Source organism: Apteryx rowi, unplaced genomic scaffold, assembly GCF_003343035.1.
Source record: "Apteryx rowi isolate R43461 unplaced genomic scaffold, aptRow1 scaffold_177, whole genome shotgun sequence".
Classification (NCBI taxonomy): domain Eukaryota; kingdom Metazoa; phylum Chordata; class Aves; order Apterygiformes; family Apterygidae; genus Apteryx; species Apteryx rowi.
The window spans coordinates 1506460-1531154 of NW_020448052.1; the positions used below are offsets into that span (position 1 = coordinate 1506460).

A 24695-nucleotide genomic window follows, 5' to 3' on the forward strand; every position below is an offset into this window, starting at 1 on the left:
ATCTACAATGTGCTAGTTTTTTTGTTTTGTTTCGTCTTCTCCTTTACGCAATAAATGACTATAGCACAGACTTTCTGTAAGGATATTCCTTGGAGCCAAAATATGTTATAAAAAAATTGGTGCTAGTCAGAGGGGTTAAGAATGGCATGAACATATATGGAGCTGCAGGCCAGAATACAGCTTTTTAATGGGCACAGTGCAGCAAAAGTACACCCATTTACACAAAGCAAGAGCCAGGAGGTGGGTCATATATTGCCAAAGTAAAGACATAGATGATCAGAGTAGTTCTTGTAAGACATTTATTTTGGATAGTGTCATTTGCCTGCCTGAAGCCAACATCGTAGTTGTTCAAGACAATCTTCTGTTTCTCAAATTTAAACCCAAACATTTAAATTAACATTTGGAGAGAGCTCATCAGAAATTTCATCATTTTAAAAGGAGGAGTTGCAAACAATAGCTTAAAATTTTGATTATTTACGGAGTACCTTTTGTGTTTTGGTTTATATCAAGTCTTCAATTTTCCTCTGCCCAGTAGATGGAATCACCTGATCCTTCCAATTTCTGTTTATTATAAGTTCTGTAAGGAACTGAAGAGCTTTATAAACTGAGTAAAATAAGAGAATCACCTTATTCACTACTGAAAAGCAAACTATTTTTAAAGTATGGGATGATCTTAAGTATTTATAAATGAGCATAAGTTTTGAATATTGCCTGAAAGGAAGCATCACTCACAGCATATCATCAAATTGCTGCTTGAACCTGTCCCTCTTGGCACAACAGGAGAAGTGCAGGCTGGTGAAATGCCAACACTGCTTTCTACTGCAGTTTGTTTTCTGGGGATTTTTCTCAGCTGAATGCTGTTGTAACCTGACATCTCTTGGCTTGTGCAACCTGCTGGGTATCACAGCATGAGAAGATATGCCTGAGGGCCCTGCCGTATATTACACTTTTATGTTTGAACTAAAACACTTTATTATTCAAAATGAGGCAAAATAATTTTGTATGTATTTTTTCGTTCATTCTTTGGAAGAGGAGGTGGTGGTGAAGTGAAAAAATGTGATATTTAAGATAATGTAAATGTAGTGCAACAAAGAAGAAAAGAGTGTGTTAATAGTGCAGGACATCTGTTGCCTGTTTTAAGATGAATTTTATGGAAAATTCATTTAGCAGCCTTGGTCTATATTCCCATTTCAAAAACATCCTAACTATATTCACAGCCCTGCAATCAAACTTTTAAAAGTAGCTTCTCACACTGTTGCTCACAGTGGGATTAATGTGTTCTTTCTGCAGTCCCTGTTGATCCCATAACTGAATATAATTGCATTCATATAGTAGGCAGAAAGATCAAAGTAGTCCCATATGGGGGGGAGAGAGCATTTGGAGCCAAAACAAGCTGTTTGGCTTGTAAGCAATTTGGAAGCCTTTACTACAGCACATCTGCAATGTACTGTGCATTACAGAGCGTGGCATGTTGCATCGTTCGTGTTACTATGATACTGTAGAAATGTTGTAAGTAACGGTGCTTTTCTAAGCTTGTCTAGACTAAATAGACTTTTAATAAAAAGATTGTTTTGTGCCAGATAGATTACACTGGAGGGGCTGAGTTTATTTCCCTTTTTTTCAGAGAACGCTTCCCATTGGGTGCCAAATAATGAAGTACAGCAGAATGGATTTGATTTTGAATGGGTGAACAAGTTGCTATACTCAGAGAAACAAATCACTTGACATGGTCATGCCATCTTTGAACACTTTTGTGCCATCAGGTTTGAATAAGGTTCGCCTACAGAGTCGACAGCTAATTAGAATATTGTTTTCTTACTGCACTCTGGGAATGAAAAAGAACAATAGGAGAGCAAGTGGGTTTCCACTTTCTTGAAACAGGCCTAGCAAGACATCTAGAAAAAAAAGGGGGGGAGGGATATTAAATACTGAGATTTGCTAGCTAAGATGCATACAAGTATATGCAGAAGACCTGTTAGCCCAACAGATATTAAAATTAACTGGTTAGAAAGTCAAAAGCAATTCTGAAAAGTATGACCGAATCCTAAGAGTCATGTAAGACCCTCCTAGTCCAAAATCTGAGCACAGTATACTCAAAATTCTTGTTTGTTCAGTTGTTTCCATATTAATGGCAGTGGTTAGCATAAAAATAAGTCTGACAGTTGCACAAACTTTCAGTTGAATCTAGGCTGGACTTGTGGCTTCAGAACTGTTACCTGAGTCACTAAAGAGGATTCTAAGTAAACTTGAGGCTACCTATATTATGTAGAAAACTGTGTAATGCATGGGCATAGGAAATACTTTGAGTGAGGTAATGTGCTTGGAGAAGTCTGTTTTTGCTGATACACCTTCTGTTTTCTCATGTTAATTTTCTATCCATTTGAAACAGTAGGGTTTTAGTAGGTCTCAGCTGCCTGTTATATCTAGAATGTCTCTCCCTTTATATCCAACTGTTTTACTAGTTGTGCTCTTTTACTGATTTTGCAGTTTTCTGTGTAATTTATTTTTATCCTATTTGACAAATGGAGGAAGATAAATTTGGAGGAAAACTGACATATAAGATTTTAATACGTATGCATTTATCTTCTCTAAGATTTTGAACTGCATTAAATGAAATAAAAATCTGGCTATTACAGTATTATTTATGTGTTCTGAGACTGCAAACCATCTTCCTTTATTTACTCAGTTTCAACTGGTGTCTTCAGAAATCATTTTAGATTGTACCTGTATAAGGAGTATCCTTTCTCCATAAGGGAAGGAAGGGGAACGTTTACAATAGTTTCTTGATGCTTCCTCCTCAAGATAGCAATGTTGTGTAAACAGTGCATGGGTCTCCTCAGAAGCAATGATGAGGTCAGTGAGGTCACTGCATAACTCAAATTTCAATAAAACAACATTTTGATACTTTTTCAAGTTTTCTATTTGTTACGTGTTATATACACTGCACTAGAGGAAATATGTTTACACTAAAGATGCATGCAAAAAGTCCATATAAGATGACATAACAGAAGGTGGGAAGTCTGTGTCAGTTTTTCTGCTAAATATTATTTTCTGGTGGTGGGATTTGAGGTGAAAAGGATCGTTATTATTGATTCAGAAATATTTAGAGTAATGCATTTTGCTTGTTTCCATGCTTCACTTTCAAAGATAGAATACTATTGGTCAAATAAGAAACTGCCTTAGGCATAGAATTGAGACATGGCTCAGAGGTGAGTTAGGCAATCTTCCAGTAATGCTTTTTATTATTACAGAGTTCCCTGTCTCATCTGAAAATGGCATATGCACTTTTTAATCAGTCGTCAGAACTTCATGGATTTCTGTGGGTATCTTTTTATGTGTTGGGTTTTTTGAAAGTAAAGAGGAGGGAGACTTTTCCAGTACAGAAGGGTCTTCATAGCAGTTGGCATTCCCCCCTCCTGACACATGACATGGTTTGAGTGTGTCAATCTTAGTTCCTCCCTCCATCCCAGATCTGTGTCACCATGAAGAATGGTGGGAAGATGATTGATCTTCACACAGGCTGTCAGGATGCATATCCAGAAATGTATTCCCTGCTGACTAGCCATCCACTTAGGATCTGAATTTGTTTTGAATGTGAGGGCTGTCTGGTTTATTGGGTGAATAGAGGTGTACCTTTAAAACTTAGACTCTTCAAGCTGCTTAAAAGATTGGAAGCAGATGTTGCCCTGTCAACCATGCTAGTGCTATAAAGAAGCAGTGATGATAAAGATACAGGGCACATCCAAAAATACGCAGCGGGTGTGGGTAAATTTGACAAAGATGGTCTTTGTTTAAAGAGATGATTAATCTTATGTTCAGAGGTAAAGGAGAGCTACCAGCAGTAGACAATTCTTGAGGATTTGCCTTTCACTGTGTAATGCAAAAAGCGGGCTTAAAGACAGGCAAGTTACTGCATATGGGCATAAGCTATGGAGACAGTTGCATCGTGTGAAGATTTTTGGAAGAGGTCAATAAGTAGCTGTAGGAAAACTGCTAACAAGGAAACTAGGTGGGAGATACTGATAAACAGGATGGAGGAGAATGGAAGTTGAAAAAGAGGATGGAAGAAGAGTTATAAAGAACTTTCTAGATCAAAGAAGACATCCATTTCAGTCACTTATTACTGGCTTGTATGTATGTACCTGACTTGGAATTAATATGGTGAGTTTCCTGGACCAGTTTGAGTCTAGACGTCAGCCATTTACAGGCAGAAAGATTAGAGCTAGGTAAGTGCTATAAGTATTAAACAACTATGATTACCCTCTTTGACCATGGATCCCCTGGTTGAATGGTCTGTCCATCTTCAGTTGGTTAGGGACTGAGGTGGTGGTTCTGTTTATACACTGTCTCTTTTTGATAAGAACCTGAAAGTTCAAAGCCTTTTGCTACTGCTTTCTATTTATTCCTCTACTAACCAGCACGTATACCAATTGATGCTTTACAGAACCTTGTTCTTATCCTTTATCCCCATACCTCACCCCACCTGCTCATTCAACATGTTAAATTTTCCTAACTCTAAATCACCTTAATTCCAGCTGAGTTGTGTAACTGTGTTCACACCAAGCTAGTGGAAACGTATACAAATGTAAGGGTGTTTTTTGTTAGTTACCTGTCAGTGTACGTTATCTGAAGTTTCTGTGTGTATCCAAACAGAAACACACAAAAAAAACCCTTTACAAACTCTAAAATTTCCATATAGTCTAGCCAGACATATGGTGGGATTACATGCTAGTGAAAATTGCATTGGTATTTGTCTCTGTGTATTTTCTCATATGATCTGTAAGTCTTGTTTATTAAGATAATATTTACATTTTCTTCTCAAATTTAGGATCTTTCAAATAAGAAATTATTATGCATGGATATATCATTTCACATTTCCCTATTTTTATGAAGAATGTCTGTTTACAGTTGGTAGAGTTACAAACTTTACTAAATGTTTTTGAGTCTTCCAGATGTCAGGTAAGTGAATAAAGTTGACATACTGCAATGAGTCTGGTGTAGAGCCACCAAGATGATTAGGGGCCTAGACTGTATGATGTACAAGGAGAGGCTGAGAGAACTGAATTTGTTAAGTCTCAAGAAGAGAAGGCTAAGAGGAGAATATATAATTGTGTTCCTCTGCTACTTATTGGGACTGTACAGAGAAAATGGAGCTCGTTCTCAGAGGTGCACAGTGAAAGTGTGAGAGGTAACAGCCTAAAGCTGCAACATGGAAAATTCCAGTTAGATAGAAGGGAAAGAAATTTCAGCATGAGCGTGGTCAAACACTGGAACAAGTTGCCCAGAGAGCTCATGAAATCTCACAGATACCCCTGATCTAGCCGGCCCTGCTTTGACTGGAGGGCTGGACTAAGTGACCTCCAGAGGTGCCTGCCCTCCAACCTAGCTCAGCCCATGATTCTGTGATCCCATATTAGCCTGTTGAGTGTACCTTAAGTGTACCTATGTTTTATACTCCCTTGATTGTTTGTCTGAATTGTTTATTTCTGAAACTCAATTGAATAGGTTGTGTAGTTAAACTTCTGCTCTTTTTTAATCATTAACTGTCAAAGTATGATTCTGTATGACCTGAAAGCCCGTTTACAAGGTTTAGACAAGAATTATGCATTTCCATGAATTAAAAAGATGTAGTGGAACAAGGCAAGCTATTGATTTACAGCAAAACAAATAAAGTCTGTGTCGTTGGAATGGCATAGCCTCAGATGTATAGATGGTGATAATTCTTCTGAGAGATCAATTTATGCATATGATCTAGATATCCTGTATAAGTCTGTGGAACCCTTGAAAGCAAATGTATTTTTACATCTACATTGTGAATTTTTTTCCAGGATTTAGAAATATAATGAATATAGACCTGTATATATTTTTATTTTTAATGTAAATTCTGGGAGCATCAAAGAAGGAAGATGACTGAAAATTTTGAATATTTACTTTCATATCCTACCTGTTTTCAGTGAGTTATAACATCTTTCCATTCTGTTTGTCTGTGTTTTTCTTATATATTCATTTTGTAATTGTTCAAATCTCATGAGGATTTGAATTTGAACACAAGAAGTTCTCGTTGACTCTGTAAAGGTAATGCTTCTTGTATAAAGTATCATTTGTCATCTATACTAGAAATAGACTTTCAGTTTTTTTTCCAGGGCTAAGAGTCAGTGGCAGAAGTGTATAACCTTTGGCTATTTTAACATTTCCATTTCTGAAAGATTATATGAAGTGAAATACAATCCTGTGAGATATGATCCTGGGAGTACAGAAACCGTATTTGATGACCAGGGAGTCATTCCCTTACTCTATTTCTGTTTTCTCTTCCTTTTTCTTTTACTAAATGGATCCACTATAGTTTCTGCTAATAAATTCAAAGGGTTTATATCAGAGGTAATTGTTACTCTGACAATATTTACATTGATTTGACTTAGTTCAAACACATGTTCTGATTAGGTAGTTGGCTCTTGGTAGTAGTAAAATGAAGTATAAAGTCTTGCACAAAATAGGAAAATTAGCAATCATCAAATCTACTTGGTGTGCGTGTGTGTGTGTGGGGGGGGGGTTGTTTGTTTTCAGTTTTTAAAAGCCTGAAGAAAAGACTTTCACAGTAGATACTATGCTGTTAGGGAAACCTTATTCCAACAACTGAGGTATTACGCCCAGAAAAATGGCCTTTTCAGCCCTAAGGTACTTTTAAAGGATACTTACTCTGGAGGGGGTGAGAAACTGGTTTTGTATTTGCCTGCTTCTGTCTGTAGTTTTTTCATGGTACAACAAGAAACAATAGAAGGAAACGTGTCTGTGGCATTTTTACAGCAGAAAAAGCAGTATGCATTTTTTTTGTTTCTTTTATTGGATTGTTAGAGTATATTTGAGACATGTAAAAAAAAGAAAAAAAATTTTAATCTTTCTATGAGTGTTTTTTTTGATACAATAATCCAATGAAGCACATAAGAATACTGTAAAACAAAAAGGGACTAATTACTGTTGAGTGCTACTGTTTGTATATCTCTGGAACATATCGTTAGATAGCATTTGTCTATCCAAAAATTTACAGTGTAAACAGAAAAAATCTTTCTGTACTGTTTACTTGCCGTTTTCCCTTTTGGAATTTAAATATATCTTTCAAAGTATTTAGAGCCTTCAGGCTGCAGTTCTGCAAGTTATTTAGAAAATGCCTGGCTTCAAGTGTATGAGCTGACTAAGACTGCATCTGAAGGAGCTTGCTGACTCTGCATGTGAACCAACTGCTGCACTAATAGCTCAAGTGTAAGTAGGTCAGTCAGAGTAGAAAGCCCCTCTTGGAAGAGGATGTTTTCCAAAAGAATTTGTGATCCCCAGGTCTCAGGGTCCCAGACTCACAGAAACCTAGGCTCTGGATAAAAAGGTTACAAATATAAATAAATAAGTCAAAGACGGAAAATACAACACTAGACATCTGTATCTTTGACAGAAAGAAGAGCATTACAGGAACAAGAAGAGATGTCCTGAAAGGGCATGACAAGATTCTTAAACATATCACAGCAGACAAGGTGGAAATCAGTGCAGTGATTGAGAGAGGTACTTTTTGCAGTTCACATGGAAGGGGAGGTGGCTCGTTTGCATGAGAAGGATTATGGATATATTGAAGAGTACTGTGTATAAGAGAAGCTCAAAGAATAATAGTTGCTGTTGGCTGTGATCAAGATGAGAATACCTCATGACCTCAACCTGGATTTTACTATGATTATGGGCTGAATTTTGGAAAGGCTGTAAAGGGAAAACAGGCATCAGTGGGTGACACCATCATTGTAAAAAACAAAAAGTTGAAGGGATTGGATTGGATTGGATTGCAAGGTAGTGAACCATTAGGAGAGGAAAGGCTCTGAAGTTTTCAGCAGAGGCAGAAAATAAGAACTTGTTTAGATACTAGGGGTTCCAGGAATTTGTCAGCAGTGTGAGCTAGCAGGCAATAGTTGAGTCTCTAACATGATACAGCTAGGATAAGACCGTTATATACAGGGTTCTAGAAAAAATATCCACTACTTCCCTACCTGGTATTTAAATAAACCCTTGGCTTTGATTTTTTTTTTAATTAATTTCTTTATAACCCTGATTTTTTTGTGTTTAGGTATATAATTTTTGTATCAACTTGAAGTCAGAAGTGTCTCATACCATAGTCTGTAGTTAATCTTTTACATAAATGTGCAGTTCTGAGATAAGAGAGTATAACTGTGTGCTTTTGTCAGAAGTATGCGTAAATCCCTGACTCACTACTTGAAACAGTTTCCTTTGGGGTGGCTGTAATGATTCCTGACTCCCAGCTATCCTTTCTTGTAGGGATTCCTGTCCTAGTTGCAGGGACATCTCACTTTCTGAAGTACAAGGTACTGAATCTCTGCGGTTTAAGCTGTGAGGTAAAACAAACCTGGTTTTGGCTATAATGTCATTACAGCAAGTAAGCAGCCACTTCAGAAAAATTTAGCTGTGTCCTGCACCAGAACTAGCAATCTGTTGGAAAAGAACAGTGGGGGTGTGGACTGGGTGACCACGGCAGTTACCGTAGGATAAGCTCTTGCCACTGGGAGCAAGAGTGAATACTTACTTAGATGTGTTACCTTGCTTTCTTAGATAGCAAAGAAGATACTTTATTGTACTATGCAGGCTCTGTCATGCATCTAGGTATAAATTTAGAAGAAAGCTAAATGCTCCCATCATTGTAGAATACTATTCATGTTGCTTGTTCATTTATGTCTCTTTTCCTGTGGGAAAGGTGGAAGGGTAAGAAATTAAGTGTGTGAAATGTTTGAGATATTTTCAACTTCAGTAAGATAAAGCGTGGTGCTCACTGTACAGGAAGTATCCAAGATGAAAGGTGGGTGCTGAACTTTATAGTTATTGTCCCTCGGTCCAAACCATGAAATTTAGGAGTTGCTGTTTAGAACTTGTGTGCATTTAATGAATTCCAAACTGCAATTTCTTTCCTGTTGCTGTTCCTGAAAGATATGGTCAGTGGACCAGGAAGACTATTGAAAGAATCGCACCAGGATTGTTAATACAGCCTGTTATGGCTAGCTCATTGGAATGCGCAGTGTATTTAGATACACAAATTTTGTAAAGCAAGTTAGACTGCCAGAAGTTCTGATGTATTCTCTCTCTAGCTGAGCATAGAACAAAAGCACATGCTTAACCTAGTATCTATCAAAAAGCTTACATTTTATAACTATAAAATAATTTAGTTGCCTTAAACATATGCTTGAATGCTTACTTTTTTCATTTATTTGCTTTCCTGAGTAAGGATGCATTTCTAAATCAAGGGCTAGGGTTATGTTAAGTCTTTATTGATTTTAGAAGCTGTATGTTCGTACATGATACTCAGCTATGCTGTTTCATATAGATAGTGTCTAATTTTCAGCCTTACCTCTGCCTGTAGAATTTTACTCTTTACCATATTTGGAGCATTTGTAATACAGGAAATACTGTGATTTGCATAATAGAACTGTTTTTCTAAGGAGAGTGTTTTGGTACATGTGTATGTAAATTTATCTCAGTTATGTGTGGAAAAATAGTGAGGGTCAGGTTTGGGGGGGGGGGGTTTCTTTCTTTTTTCCAGTGGGGTAACCGTTTTTGTGGTGATTGTTGCTAGATTCATGCCAACAAGAAACTTTCTAAAATCCTCTAAGGATACATTTATGTTGTTGCAAGTTTATTTGTAAGATAAACAGTAGTTATCTATTTGAATTACATACGTTAATCCTAAGATGTAAAGCCACTACAGTATGCGAACTCTGATTTTGGAACCATTGTCATGGAAGTCAAATTTCAGGTGCCAGGTATTCTTGTTGTAGGAAGGAAATGGAAAACTCACTATTCAGTAGGTTTTATTGAACGTGCAATCTGGAGCTGTGTAAAATCAGTGACTGGAAACTTGTGAGCAGTTAAGTTTAATACACAGGTCTTTTTTCCCATCCTCCCTATTTATGTAAGAAAATAATACTTGTCATTTCAAGAAAACAAGTGCAAAAATTGTTCTGTTATCCTGAATAGACATAATTAGCACCTGAATTTTAAGGACTACTACACAGAAGTTTGAATATACAAGAGATACTTGAAGAAACGTGCACTTGGATAGTCTATCCAGGTTTGTACAAACTCTGTTAGTTTTGACAGCTGGTTTATTATCTTCCTATTTTATGACCTCCCCTGTCATTACCTGTAGCTGCATTTAGATTGACTCACCCAGGTGTATTATAAGATGGAAGAGAACTGAAAACAAAATCTGAATTCACAGCTTTAATTGGACATCAGATGCTTGGCAAAATAAGCAGTCATTTTAGACATTGTCTTTTATGGCTTTCTGTATTTCATGATTTCTGCTCTTAAAAATTTCACTCTTTTAAGTAATAACTACAGTTTGCATGGTTATAGACTATATAGTTTAAATGTCTTTTCATGGTAAGATTTATCGCTATTATTGCCTGTGATGTATTATAGTTTAGTTATCAGCATTGGCATTTAACACATTACAACTTCTTATCCTCACTATATGTAGCTTGTTCTCTTTAAGCTCAGGTGCAATCGTTAACTTTGGTATCAAATTTTCCCTTTCTGTTTCATGTTCTTCTCTCCCCTCCATGTGTGTCATTTAGCAAGGCAGCTCTTAGTAAGCTTCAACGTTCAGAGCTGTGGTGGTGATTGCTTGGAAAGCGTGTCTCTGAGGTTGCTTATGCTATTTGAAGGATGGTTATGCACATAAAACCACCTTATACTACTTGCTTAGTTGCCCTGTCATTGCAGTAGGGGAAAGTCTGTTCTGGAAATAAGATGATAGGGTAATTTTCAAATGTTAAAAAGAAAAGCTCAGTCCAGGATGTTTGCATAGTGTTTAAATACCTGCGAACCCCAGTTCAGTCTTTTTGCAGATATTTTTGTTAAAGGATTCCTAGAAAAGAGGCATAGTTTAGATAGGAGAATATTTAATTTAAATATAATTCTTTCATCCACTTTTGTCCTATTGTTAACAGTATTGTATATCTAGCGTCTTAATTCCATGGAGGTTGCTCAGAGAGGTTGTGAAGTCTCCATCCTTGGAGATATTCAAAACCCAACTGGACATGGTCCTGGGCAGCCTGCTCTAGGTGACCCTGCTGGAGCAGGGGGGTTAGGCTGGATGGTCTCCAGAGGTCCCTGCCAACCTCAACCATTCTGTGATTCTGTGATTAGCAGAGGTTACTCAGATAACAAGATATATTTCACAAATAAGGAGTAGTATTTATCAGACCCTTCACATTATTGCTATGTAAAGCTAGATACAGTTCAAGACAATATAAAAAAATTCTTACTAGTGTTAAGATGGAGAGGGCCTCAAATAACTTGAGGACTAAGTGTTGCCTGTCCCTGACTGTTAGAGCGCTGCATTCTTCCCTTTGGTTGCAACAGAAAGAAATGACAGTGTAGTCAGGGTCGCTGTTTGTACTGTGTGGGAGGTAGAGTAGTGCAGACACGCACACATGGATGTGTTTATTTGCTTTACAGAAATTAAGGAATTACTAGGCAGTTCCTGGGTGAAAGTGTTTTCATATCACAAAATTACCAGTGTAACTGGCACCCTGACCAGCCTTTTTTTGTCAAACACACACACAAAACCAGCAAGTGCACTTGCCTTCTCGCCCACCCTGGCAACGAGGGGCTGACACGGGAAAGCCCAGAGCCGGGGAACGCTGGCAAAGCTCCTGGCTTCTCTCTTCAGGAGCTAAAGATGACTGTCAGGACTGCTGGTTGGCTTCTTTCCCTTTGCCCTTTGAATCCCTTCATGGTGCGTCTTCAAAAGTATTTATTGTGCCTCTCTGTCAGAGAGGAGGATGTGCGAGGGTTAAATCTATGGGTTTTTTGGTTTTTTGTTTTGTTTTGGTTTTGTTTTTTTCCAAAAATTAGAGTGGGCTAGTCAAAGATGGATTATCAGTCTGAACTTTGGATTTCTTGCTTTTTGCCAGTTTGAATCATACCGTAAACTCTATTTAAAGGTTTTGTTTTTTGTATTTATTTTCCACATCCTTGACCCTGACTGGTGAGCTGGACATTTCTATTTGCCTTGGCAAGCTCCAAACTGCTCATCTAGGCAGGATGAAAACTCTCTTTTCCTTTTGTAAACAAGCTGTTCCTTCAGTATTTTCCATAAGGATGTGCACCACCATTTTGCAACGCTTCTAGGAATTGAGAAAATCTTGCTGTTCAGAGTTTTCATTTCATGTAGCTTGTAGCACCGCATAAGAATATTTGATTTAATGTGAGTAATGATTTTCTGGAGTCAGATATGAAGTGCTTTTTTCAGAACATTTCCAAATTCAAGAAATACAAACTTTGTTATAATAAAATTTATTAAAGTTATAGGTAAATATTCATTGTTGCCTGTATGGAAATGTTATGGTTTGTGTTTATTATTTGCCTAACAGTAGTGCTTGCAGACCAGCCAGGGACACTGCCCCGTTGCACTGGGCACTGTACACATGTAAAGTGCTACTTTGTGCCCTGAAGATTTTACAGCCTAAAAATATGCTGGCATTCTGTCTGTCTTTTGGTAGGTGTTTTCTTAGTGGTCAGGATGTGAAATGAGGGAAGAACTTAGTGGGCCGCTTTATGCCAACACACAACGTACCTTCTGGGACAGACAGACTGAATGTGATTTTCCACCAGGACAACAAGACTGATATTGCTCCTTTTTGCTGGGCCGTCTCCAGCGAGGAGCCCACCCTTTAGAGCAGCGTCTGCCGCGGGAACGGCCTTGCCGCTCTCGCAGGCAGAAAGGTCGGGGGCTCCCCCGGTGATGCTGCTAGCTTAGGCAAATCTGAAACGCGCCACGTCAGAGAGAAGTCTTAGGTACGACTGTAAAATCAATAGTATGATAATGTCAAGCAGTAGATCACCTCGGTATATCTCGTTTTTCATTTTTAATTGATAAACGTAATGCTATTAAGTACAGCAAATTTGTCTTGTTTATAATTTGGAAAAAGAGAAGGGAAAAGTTACCCATATTCCTTTCAATCCCAGAAATGTGAGATATAATGCAAATTTAAAGATTTGGAAAGGAATTATTTGGATGTTGTTTTCTGTTCTCATGTAGCAAAATGACTTCACACATCTTTGTATTTTTTTTATTGGGGAGGAGAATGCACATTTGTTAAAGCAAGCTAACTTTACAAACAGAATTAGTTTATCTCATGTAAAAAATTTAAAATATTGCCAAGACTTGCTGTACCCTGATTATCTCTATATTCTCCATTGTAAAGTTTTCTACTAAATATACAATTTTTGTTGTGTTGAACTCTGAATGTTTTAAAAATGGTTCAAATGACATTCAGGAGGTGTTTACGTACTGTTGGCGTTTTGCTGGCAGCCATGAGCTTGCTGTACAAGTGGTCAGGACCAAACAGTTCTGAGCCAAATCCAGCTTAAAGTTATGTAGCCAGGTTAGTTAGTCCTGATCCCAAACTAATACAGTCCTGCCAAGTGGAAGAAGAGTATTTGCCATTAGTGTAACAATGAGCTAAGCTTCCAAAAAGTCATTTAAAAAAAAAAACTTTTAAGAGCACCTGCATTACTTTGGAAGAAAAAGCTTTTAGGGTGTGTACAGAATATGCTCATATTTTGTTTTTTCTAGTTGTGCTTGCTAGTCCATGTAATTTTTTTTTTTACCATCATGCATTCTCTTCCCTCGTAATGGGTATGAATTTATAACATTCATCTTAGTATGATCAGGATTTTAGGATTCCTTGGTGCTCTGTGAAAATCACTTCCCCCCCCCCCCCACAATCTAGGAACACCTAATGTACTTAAAGTAAAAGTACAATTATATCCTACTGCAGAAATAATCCACATGGTTTTTGAATGTATCAAACAACAAGAAAGAGCAAGTTTGCACATAACTTTTCATCTTTATGCTGCTGGTTATGAGATTTTAATATTTGACCGGGTGCAAAATCAAGTATTGGAGAACTATTAGTTCCTCATGGATGTCTTGAAAATTTTCTGCACTTCTAGTAGAAGTGTGCTATTTAAGTTATTTTCCAGATTAAATATGTGCCAATAAATCAGCAAGCGAAAACAAAATAGCTACTTGCTCTACTGAAAACTGTAAATAATAATGAATAGCAAATAGTCAAACTGACAGTTCAGGAACAAATGCTGAAATGTATACTTTAAAATAAGCCAGAAAGATTACAAATAGTGATTGGTGAGCAGATCGTTAACTGACTGGGAAAAAACACTGAATTGGTTTGAATGTTAAGCTCCATTGGTCCTAGTCAACAGTCTATAAATGATATTCTTCCTTTTAAATAGTAAAATTGATTTCATAAGGGTGTATTGAAAACATATTTAAACTCCAAAGTGAAATTAAACTTCCTTTTTTGTTGCAGATCTGGGACATGAGTGATGATGAAACAGTCTGAAAGCCAGCTGAATAAGGTGGAAGATGACCTACTTTGGACTGCAGTGCTGTCTTTATCTGTTATTTGACAAGTTAATGATTGCTTACCTATTCTGACTGTTAGAAATACAAACAAATATAATCCATATTCTGACATGAATATCTTCACCATAAAAGCAGTCTGCTGTGGGTGTAATTCTCCACATTTTCATTTTTATGATGTAAATAACTAAAGCAATGTGGTTATGCTTAAATCTCCTCTTGCTTTTTTTTTTCTTTTAGTTTCTAAATATGGCTTACATATAAAATATGCTGCTTAAGTAGACTTCAGTGTTTTATTTGTCCCAGATTTTATTTTGTTTGTTGATAGACATGTTTAAGCAGCATGTCTAACTGTCTTTTTTTTTATCTCTACAAGATTTGGACCTCTTTAGTTAGAATTTATTATTAAGGCTAAGAATATTTTGCTATTGGGAGTTAAACTGCATTCTTATTTAAAGGAGACTGGGAGTGGGTAATTAAAGAACCTGTACCTACAGCCTACACCACATTGCTTGCTCTTTCAAAGTACATATTTGTAGTACAATTGATTCCCTTTTCTTTGTTACAGTGAGTGTTCTTGCCTGTGTCAATGGAGATGGTATTCTCTGTAAAGAACTCCTAATTTCATGCTATAGATAAAATGTGGTTTGACTTATATTTACACAGGAAAGACCAAAATGTGTTGGTATCATGGTTAGGCTCCCCTGAAGCTTAGAGAAAGACCTGTTACACAGTCAAAATCACTTTAAGGGTGGATCACTGATTCCATCACAGCTTATAGAGAAGTGCATCACTGGAGTAAAAAATTGTTTCTCTAACTTTGCCATTCTTAGATGCTGTCATGCAGTATTTTATGGGTGTTAAAAAAACACTAATTCTATTTTCCTTTGGTAGGATTTTAAGTATTTCAGTTTTTGCAGCATCAGAAATGGCTTCACAGATTATGCACAAGCAATAGTTTGAGAATCCCCGAGTTTAAAAGATAACTGGAAAAAAAAGAATTTGTAAAATATCAACTACAATTCTGTCAAATTGAAAATGAGTCTATTGGGTTTTATCTTTAAATAGATTTTAGAAATATTTAATCATATTTGAAATCCTTTTTATGGCTTTATATTGTGGGGGTTGAGGACTAATTTGCTCCGAAAAAAATGCAAAATATTTAAACTGACAAACAATCTTTATTTCCCATATATATAAATGAGTTGGTCAGTCCAATTATTTTAGTTTCTTCCTTAACATAAGCTCTGAATATCTGGTTCAGATAATTTCACAGCTTTTCTCTTATGCAGCATCTGAGGAAGTTCTATCAGGTCAAATTTGCCTGAAAGCAAGGATATCTTCAACTCCCATATTCTGATCATAAAAGAAGATTTATTGAAACATGCTGAGGTTTGCATGAAGTGTCTAAAAATAGTTATTTTTTGTATTTTTTTAGTTATCATATTAATCATGTCTACATTTATTAAGTAATCCTAAGGGAATGTCTTATATAACTAACTTCATTGTAATATAGAAATATATATGAGTCAAATATATTTTTAAAAGGACTAGTAATCATATAGGAAACATCTTTAAATGGGCTGGTAATGAACAATAGGGCTGATAACATGCAGTGTCCATTTTAAAAGACTATGTTAATGTACGTAACTACTTATGATCTCAAATGATTTGCATTTTGCTAGCCATGCTGTAGTCCAACTGGAATCATGAGCCAGTACCATGGTAGTTTAATGAGAGATCTGCATTTATATCTTCTGGAGTTGCTGAGAGTGGAATGCAAAAGTCTGCAGTTTTTGCAGGTTTGGTTATCTGAAACCTCAAAACTAAACATCTTTCCTGAAATTTGATAAACATTAATAATTATTTTAAATATGTGAAATCTTGATATTCTGTTAAAGTTGCATTGTATCTTTACATTGAAAGTATCTATTTAACTGCAGAAGTATACAAGACCTAAAGGTTCAAAACTCAGGGTTAATATGATGTTTCCTTACCTCTGTAATTTCAGTAACATACAACTCTCTCAGGCTGAGCTGTTTCCTGTACATATGCTTCCCAGATGTCTCTGATGTTCAGAAACACTTCAGTTTGACTTGGAATAACTTCCGTTGTCTAACTTCAATATTATTTTCTTTCTCCTTGCAAAACAGAATTGTTCTTATTTTGCTTTTACAATGATTTCTAAGCATTTACTGAGTGAGAAATCACGAGAATACTTTTAAATGAATAGAAGCACACTCAATTACCATTAACAGCTAAACGCTTTTATTTACTGGCTTGTATGCACTTAAAGGCAGGAATTCAGCACAGTCCTTTCATCTGCTGTTATTGTGGTTTAATGGAAGAAGCTAAACTTTGAGCTTCCTTCATGACGGAGGTAGAAGTTAAGTTTTATTTGTGCTGCCATGACCTCCTAGGCATCAGTGAAAAGCCAGAACTCATCTTTTTGTTGTAAAACCTAACAGCTACCTTGGCTTTTCAGGGATTTACCCAATCCATCAGGAAGAGGGAATGAGCAGCCTCAGAGGAAGCAACTCTTCTTCCTAAACTAACAAATGTAATGGCATTATATGGCAGTGTGGGTGGGATGGGTGGCACTGTATGTCACAGACGGCAACTTTGCTACCTATATATCGCATCTGGGGAGTCATTTGATACTGTCCGAAAACCACAGTTCTCGATGGAGAACTATGGACATAATTTTTGTTCCTGAGTGTTTTGAAAGTTCATGGTATGGTGGCCTCTCTTTGGCTTTCATACATCTACTGACTCTACTTGCTGTTCTGTGCTGTCCCTACTGTGTGCTTGCTGGTCAAAGGCAAAAGTTATAGTGGACACCGCATTCATGAAAATGAGGGACTTGAGATTCTGTTTCAGGGGGTTTTTTTCTTCTTCTTTTTCTTTAAAGCCCTCACTCGCTCTCACCCTTGCTTTCACAATCTGCTCTTAAGTACTCTTCACCTGTGTTATCGTCTGTCCATCTGGAATATATTTCACTCAGGGCAGGCCCTTTATATCAGGCATAAATTATCATTCCTCCATTAAAGCCAGCAGAAATGAAATTTCATTTTTGTCATCTTTGATACTCTTGTTCCACTTCCTGTATAGTGTTCTTTCTAACTGTGTTCCTTTGTATAGGATTTGGCTAGTTACCGTGAATATATGCAACAAGAAGTATTAGCAAAATGGAATAATTTCTCCATATACTAAAAAATTGCTTTAAATTTCTTATTTGTACTCCCCTAGAAAACTCTTCCTGATATGGGTTTCATGCATTACTAAGTTTTTTAATATGCGCTGTAGAATCTTCTCTTGGCACTCTTTTTCTCCCTCTTACTGAACAGATCCTTCTAAACGTACATTTATTAGTCTAATTGGAATTGCTGATAGCTAATTCATCATTTAGTACTCTAGAACAGTGCGGGCCATCTGTCTGAAGAATCCACCCAGCTCCCAACTTTTCTTTGAGCATTCTTCCTCTTTTTCAAGTCAGACTGTAAAACCAATGAGACTGCCCAAATGTGATGTGGCGTGGAGCAGAATTTAGTTTGCAGGTTTCCTGTTAATGGCAGTCATGTGTGAAAAGATCTCTAAGCTTCTGATAAAGTCTTTGAGCTGCTGATCAGGAAGAACTCCATGCATGTTTATTTTGACATTAAGAGCCATGACAGTGATCCAGCAAGGTATTTTTATATAGTTACTCTTCAGAGTATAACCACAGCCACATCTTAAGAGTTCAAGGAAAGACCTAACTCTCTATCCTATGGGAATAGGAGGGATAGCTCACACTCTCAAAAGTAAGCATGTTGCAATATGTTGCAAGCGACACATAACTAACCTTTCTTGTCATTCTGCCAGCTGCAGAGACATTTCTGCAGTGCAAGTTCAGCCAGTTCTCTAATATAGTGCAAATAGCCACTTTCATGCAGTCCGTTGATTCAGTGTTAGCTGTACTGTAACTTTGCATTAAAAGCACACAAAAGCTGAAGAGAGCATAAACAGCTGTATGGTGTGATTTTTGCCCTGCTGCTTTTCCAAACTTTAATACCCAATATTTTAATTATTTTTTAAGTGGTAATGCAATACTTTCCTTAGAAAAAAATACGCAGTTATACTCCAAAGAAAGCCATTAAATAAACATTTGTAACGTGGTAAACTTTAGCAGACTTCCTAAGAAACATAGTCTGGAAGATGTCCCAAGCCTGTTATCGTTTCTGTCCAAATCTTTTGACATGGCTTCTTCAACTGTTTTTCTGGTTTTTTTCTTTCTCTCTCTCTCTTTTTTTTTTTCCTCCAATTTCAGTGCGGATGTTTTCATACAAATCCTGCCAAAATGAAGCTTTTCCTGCAAAAGGGTTTTGTGCACCTTTTCTCTTTCAGAGCACCTGGGTTGGCTGGTGTAAAAGACAAAAAGACCAGATCAAGATGGACTCGGGATTGTCCCAGTCAGGCAATGTGTAAATTCCTAATTTAAGAAGAATCTTCTGACCTGTCCCATTCCAATAGCAGGTTTCTTGCCCTTGCAGCTGCCTGGACTTTCCCTGCAATGATAACAATGTTTAAAAATATTGTGGCACCACACAGGTAATGCTTTAAGGTTTAAAATTAATATACCTTTCCCTCTCTGTTATCATTTCAGCTATTCAGTGTAATCATTTAAGAAAGAAGTTCATTTTCTCATCTGTGCAGGATATCACAGGTCTTGAAAGAAAAAACAATTTACTGGCGAAGACTGTTTTCAGTCTCATGTTACTTTTATTGGTACTCTTTGGTCTGCTAGCACTGACAGCAGTGACTCTTCCTAGTGAGTTCATACTGAATAGTATAGGGACTGCAGGGCACCCTGTTTTGTGACAGCACCGCCACTGAGTTGGCACAGGGAGGTTAACAGTCCCTGCTTTTTGTACTTCTTAATTCCTCAGCTGTCAAATGTATAGAAGTAGGATATACCTACTTGGCAAGGAGTAAATAATTTTGCTTTCCATAATCAGTTTTCCCAGGTCAAAGGAACTAATCTGTTGCTCTGACCCAGTATTGTTTGAAGTCAAGTAGTGTTGGCCAAAATAGGCTGTGGTTTGGGCTCATTTGTAGCCACTTTCCTTTTAAGTATGGTAGCTGAAATTCAGCACTCCGTATGCTTCCACCAACCAATGATTAGTGTTCAGTCCAAGTTGTAGTGAAATCTTTTGAGTGAGTCACTTGAGGATTATTTTAACCTGGCCAAAGAAATTGGCACTGCAGAAGGATGACTGAAGCTACTTCCAGTAAAATTAATAGCAATATGCTTGAGTAGCGACACTGCTAAGTACCTTAAGGTATCTTGTACCTTAGGGCATCACATTTTTCTTCTCATTTCTCAGTTCAAATGATCTCACCCCAGGACAGGGATGCAGATGAGTATCCTAACCAACTATAATTTCAAGTTCTAATTGTTGCCCTCAATAATTGCGAATACAGTCTCTCCCTGTTGTGGCTTAACCGCAGCTTGTTTCAGTTCAGGTGACATTTTTTCGACATTCTCTGGCAGTCTTGTCAGGTGCCCCATAACTGTTTGCCTGAACTTCACGTGTATCATGTGTTTTTCTGTTTAGTCAGACCAGTGCTCCCTGGCGGTTGCAGCATCTTGCAGGCACTTCCCTGGGCTTGGGGATAATAAGGGAGCTCTAAAAACAAACGTGCCGTGTTTCCTGGCTGGCCTGCAGTACATGCTGTCTTTGCATTGACTATAGCTGTCTAAATGGCTGTTTCCTACTGTTGTTTTTTGAATAGATGTTTATATAGGACATTGATATAAAGCACAATGGACTTTGCCTCTGGAAGTGCAGGTCACATGCACACCCACACACGTTTCATTTTAAATGCTAAATATTTCAAATTATTTGTTAATAAAATATTTTAGTAAGCTAACAGAAAAAAAGCAGTAGCATACATAGTGTTATACTGCTGCTAATCGAAAGCATGATTTTTTTAGATGATTCTTGGTAATTTTTCTCCTAAACCGTTACTTGCTGTTCTTACACCCCTTGGCTGTGGAATGTTGCTTCGTTAGTCTTTGAGCCTCCAAAACTTGAGGAGACTAAATGTAACTACTTTAACATTTTAGCATCAGGACATTTGATTTTGTAAGCTCTCTGCAGAATGATTCATTGTTTGGTTGGTTAGTGAAGTGCTGCTACGCACTACATGGATGAAAAGGGGGAGAGCGAGGCCCCGTTTCGTTCTCGCAGAGCAGGCCGGTGATGGTTTTTGCTCTCTGTGCCCTCGGCTAAGAAACTGCAGCTTACACGTCGCTGTCAAGGTGAGGCAGCAGTGCAGGAGGCTGGTGGGTGCATTTGAAATGCAAGCTGGCTTCTCATTTCTGGAATGAATTTGCTTTCTAAATCCGAACCAGTATGGGCTGAAAGTATGTGCAGAGAAATGCTGCTGAAATTGTTTCTGCTTGGTGTCGGCAGGCCTGGAAGGAAGGCTAGGACAGCGGCGGTTCCAGTCTGGTTCACTCCGAGTGCGTCTGAACCATTAGTTTTTGACTGCTAGTAAATTGGTGTCCTTCTCTTTCTTTTTTTTCCGGAGTTTCTTGTCCCTTCCCACGATCCTCGGTGCCTCACCAATAGGGAGCGACAGGGATGAACATCAGAGTGTGGAGGATGGTGGCCTTTTTTGCCAAGCAAATTAATTTCTAGTGACAGACTTCATTCAAATTAGTGTAAGAGGAGAGAAAAATCTATAAAGTAGTCATGAATTTGCTTTGCGGGGGGGTTGTCTTTAAAAGTCTTTTATTTTCATTTAATGTTTTGAAGTCTGCCATTTATACAGTAATTCTGTAGGTGTTACCACTTCCTCAGGAACCTGTGACTCAGTGAACATATAAATGAAATGACATCACTGGCAGCTTTGGTTTGAATTGCCTCTTCCCTAAATAGGGATTGTTGGTTTTTCTTGTAATACTTGCTTCAACTTTTTTTTTCTTTTTTTTCTTTTTTTTTCCTTCTTTTTGTGAGGGGGGATGGGATGAGGGTTTTGAATTATCTGAGGCAGCCTTGCTATTATGGGTAGCCACACTGAATGTGTTTTATCCTTTGGAATTGTTGAAATCACCATTGTTGAAGTTTACTTAAAACAGGAGATCCACATTTCTATTCAAGCTATTTATGAATGAAATAATTGTAAGTAGATGTTACCAGAGCAGCTATTGTAATAAAGCACTCTTAATCCACTGCTGATATGCTGAGGGAGGGGGGAGGGGAAAAAGGAAAAGGCCTGAGCATAAGCTTCCATTATTATTTTGGAAGTAATGCAAACAAAAGAAATATGTTTTTGTACTACTGGGCAGATGGCTGTACTTCAGCTTTAAACAGATCTCCCTCCTTACTCTCAGTAGCATGCATTGGCATGACAGAAGATTCCTGGCAGATTTCAGTGATTCCTTTCCTGTAAGCGGTATTCTTCAATTATATCAGCTATAAATACGTGGTTGAAATGGGTGGATCCAGGGCAAGGTTTGCTTCTTTGCAGGGTGTCTCCGAGCCTGCCGGAGCGCTGGCTGCAGCAGATAGGCACGGTGCAGGAGAGCCTTCAGCTGCTGCATCTGCAATTCTGTCTTGGGCAAAACTCCCACTGACGTCGCCGCAGGACTTGGCTGCTAAACTGTTAGGAGTAATGTCAGGAATTCTTGTCATCCGATGAATGTGAAAAGTCGGATGTCTGTCTAGGTCTTATTCACAGTGTTATGGGACAGACTATAAAAGCGTTGCATTTATTTATTACTGTCGTACACAAAGAATCACTGTCCTTTTGTTTGACTAGTAACAGCTGCGAGACTCTGTAAACCTTAGCACAGTAGAGACTTTAGATGGGTCCTGTTGGCTATACTCTGTGTCAGTTCTCACCGAGGAGACAGGGCCGTTGTGTTGCACTTTAAGGGAAAATTCAAAGAAAGGCCATGTATTCAGGGAGGTGGTGTCGGTGACTGCCATAAGCTATGGTCTTTCTTCCAATTACGTTAGTCTGTGTCAAACTTCAGCACTATTAAGAACCACATAATTAAAGGAATTTTTCAGATGAGACACTAAGCCAAAGTCCTAAAAAGGTTCTGTATCTCTTTTTAGGTTTTTGTTTTCTTTTTAGTAATGTAGGTGGCCTGATAATTTCAGTTTTATTAGTTTCATCCTGCCTATCTAAAGTTGCTGTTGCATTTCCTTTGGATCCTTTATTTTCTAAAAGACCATTATGTGGGGGTCCTGCATACTATTAATGAAAAATTCTTAATAAACTCAAGTGCCACCCAATGGCTATTAAAGCAGTAGTTGAATATTGTTATTGGTACTAAGTCTGGTATCCTTTGAGATGATAGATGGGACAAATGTAATAACATTACAATATTTCAGTCACACAGATGTGAAAAGTTTTTTTTTTTCCATTTTAATTAAACAAAATGTTACTGTTGTATGTTTCTTACATGCTGAGTTAGGCAGTATTTATGATTTTCTCTAGGGTAGTAGTTAGGAGCAAGTGAGCTATGCATATTCTGCCCCGTGAACCCTGCAGGACGGCAGCTGACGTGTGGAACGTAGCTGGCTCGTTCTTGCCAACAGCCTGATACGCCTGTGTGACTCGCGCTCGCAAAAATCCCAGGGGTAAGCTGTTTCAGTTTCTTGCTAACTGTGTTTTATTGAATAGGAATTCAGTTGTCTTTAGCAGTCAAACATTACAAACTTATAATAGGCTTCTTTGTAAGTGCTTGCTCATATTTGTATGGGAGAAACAGGGAGCAAGTCAGCTGATGTGTGTAGAGAGTTTCTCTGTTGCAGGGGATATTCTAGCTGCATTGCCAGCAATGATGGTATCTGTTACTTAATTTAGCTTCCTGATGTTAGTATTTGGAAATGTCCTTAAGAGATCCGGATAGATAATGTCAAGTGTTGTGATGCTTAAAAATCAGCTAGGGACAGAGAATGAGGACGTACCTGTTGATCTGAGATACTCAAAAAGAATGTGATGTAAATGTCAGGGGCAGGAGGAGGTTTTCTTTTCGGCCTCTAGGACATGCAGCACTGTACATTGTTTCAGAATATGATCAAGTTACAGTTTTTAAATTGTTTTGTTGTTATATATGTGAGTGACACTGGCTCCAGAAATTTTCTAAACCAAAATGTCATGTTCTGGCTTTCACAGTTTTGAGATTATTTTTTGTGATTAATGATTAAGTACTGTGATTTTTAAAAACATCTTGTATTTAAAGCAACTTTGTCCTCTCCATAATAATCATGGATTTGGGAAGATGAACTGAGGCAGGAAACTTGAGCTGTGCTACTGACCTCCAGTGTCACCAAAGAAAGTCACAGCTCTGTCTCCCATCCCAGACATCCAAAGAAAGTCTGAGCTTTCTTTGGTTGAATCTCTCTCTCGCTGTGCAAGTGCCTGGTACAGCAAGACCAATCACGACTGAGTCAGCTAGGCAAATAGAAGTAATAGCAGAAGGATTACAGATGACACAGATCTGTCTTATCTCTAACACTGCCTATTAATGCCTTTTAATGTATTCAGTTTGGTCAAGATGTTCAGAAGTGGTTAGTGAAATTCACTTGCCTCCATTTTTGGATGCCCAACTTTGGATGCTCCAAGCTAGACAACTTTGATGATGTCTTAAACTGGGTTTCAGGATTCTAAAAGGACTCCGATTTAAAATCTAAAGACAATCTTATATTAAGCATGTATTTTAAAAATTGTATGTGTGTAAAAGAGGATGAAATAAATAAATCTGCTGTTAACTTTTAATTGGTTGCAGTTTCAGTTTTGCTCTTTCTTGCATGTGTTTACTGGAAGATATGATTACCAGCGTGAACATTAAACTGTGTGTAGCAAAACATTGAGGGTTTGCAACCAAGTTATTGTTGCGTAAGGGAAAAGGAAGGAGTTAGTTGGGTGCACTTTTTTAAAATATGTATTGGTTTGAGAGTCTTGTATTTGTTGTTACCAACCTGACTGCTACAATTTAACTGTTTGTGTCGCAGTAAGTGCATGCTAGTCTCTAAGGGATTCAAATCCACATTAAGCCTGGGTTGTTAGCTCAGTTGGAAAGGAGGGTAATATAACTTAGTGATCCAGTCTGTGTGCGGTTGGAAATAAAATCAGTTTTGTTCCCCAAGGCCTGCACTCCTGTTTAAAGTTTCTGTTCCCTTGAATGGCAATTTGGATTCATCTGCAAAAGGAAGGCGCACGTTGACGTTAGAACTGAAGAATTAAGATGCCAGAGTAGCTC

General features: G+C 37.7%; 1 protein-coding gene across 6 annotated transcripts in view; it reads left to right on the forward strand.

Moving 5' to 3' along the window:
• The window catches only part of ATG7 (autophagy related 7), a 133008-nt gene extending 108797 nt beyond the window's left edge, over positions 1 to 24211 (forward strand). For 3 of the 6 annotated variants that reach the window (XM_026061129.1, XM_026061131.1, XM_026061128.1), the window contains one exon: positions 1625 to 2588. In XM_026061129.1, the coding sequence (XP_025916914.1) occupies positions 1625 to 1690 (66 nt within the window). In that variant the 3' untranslated portion in view covers positions 1691 to 2588. Of the gene's footprint in view, positions 1 to 1624; positions 2593 to 14381 lie in introns of those variants that run through there. The other 3 variants (XR_003252717.1, XM_026061135.1, XM_026061143.1) reach the window with 3 other exon arrangements.
• Positions 24212 to 24695: the final 484 nt, after the last annotated feature.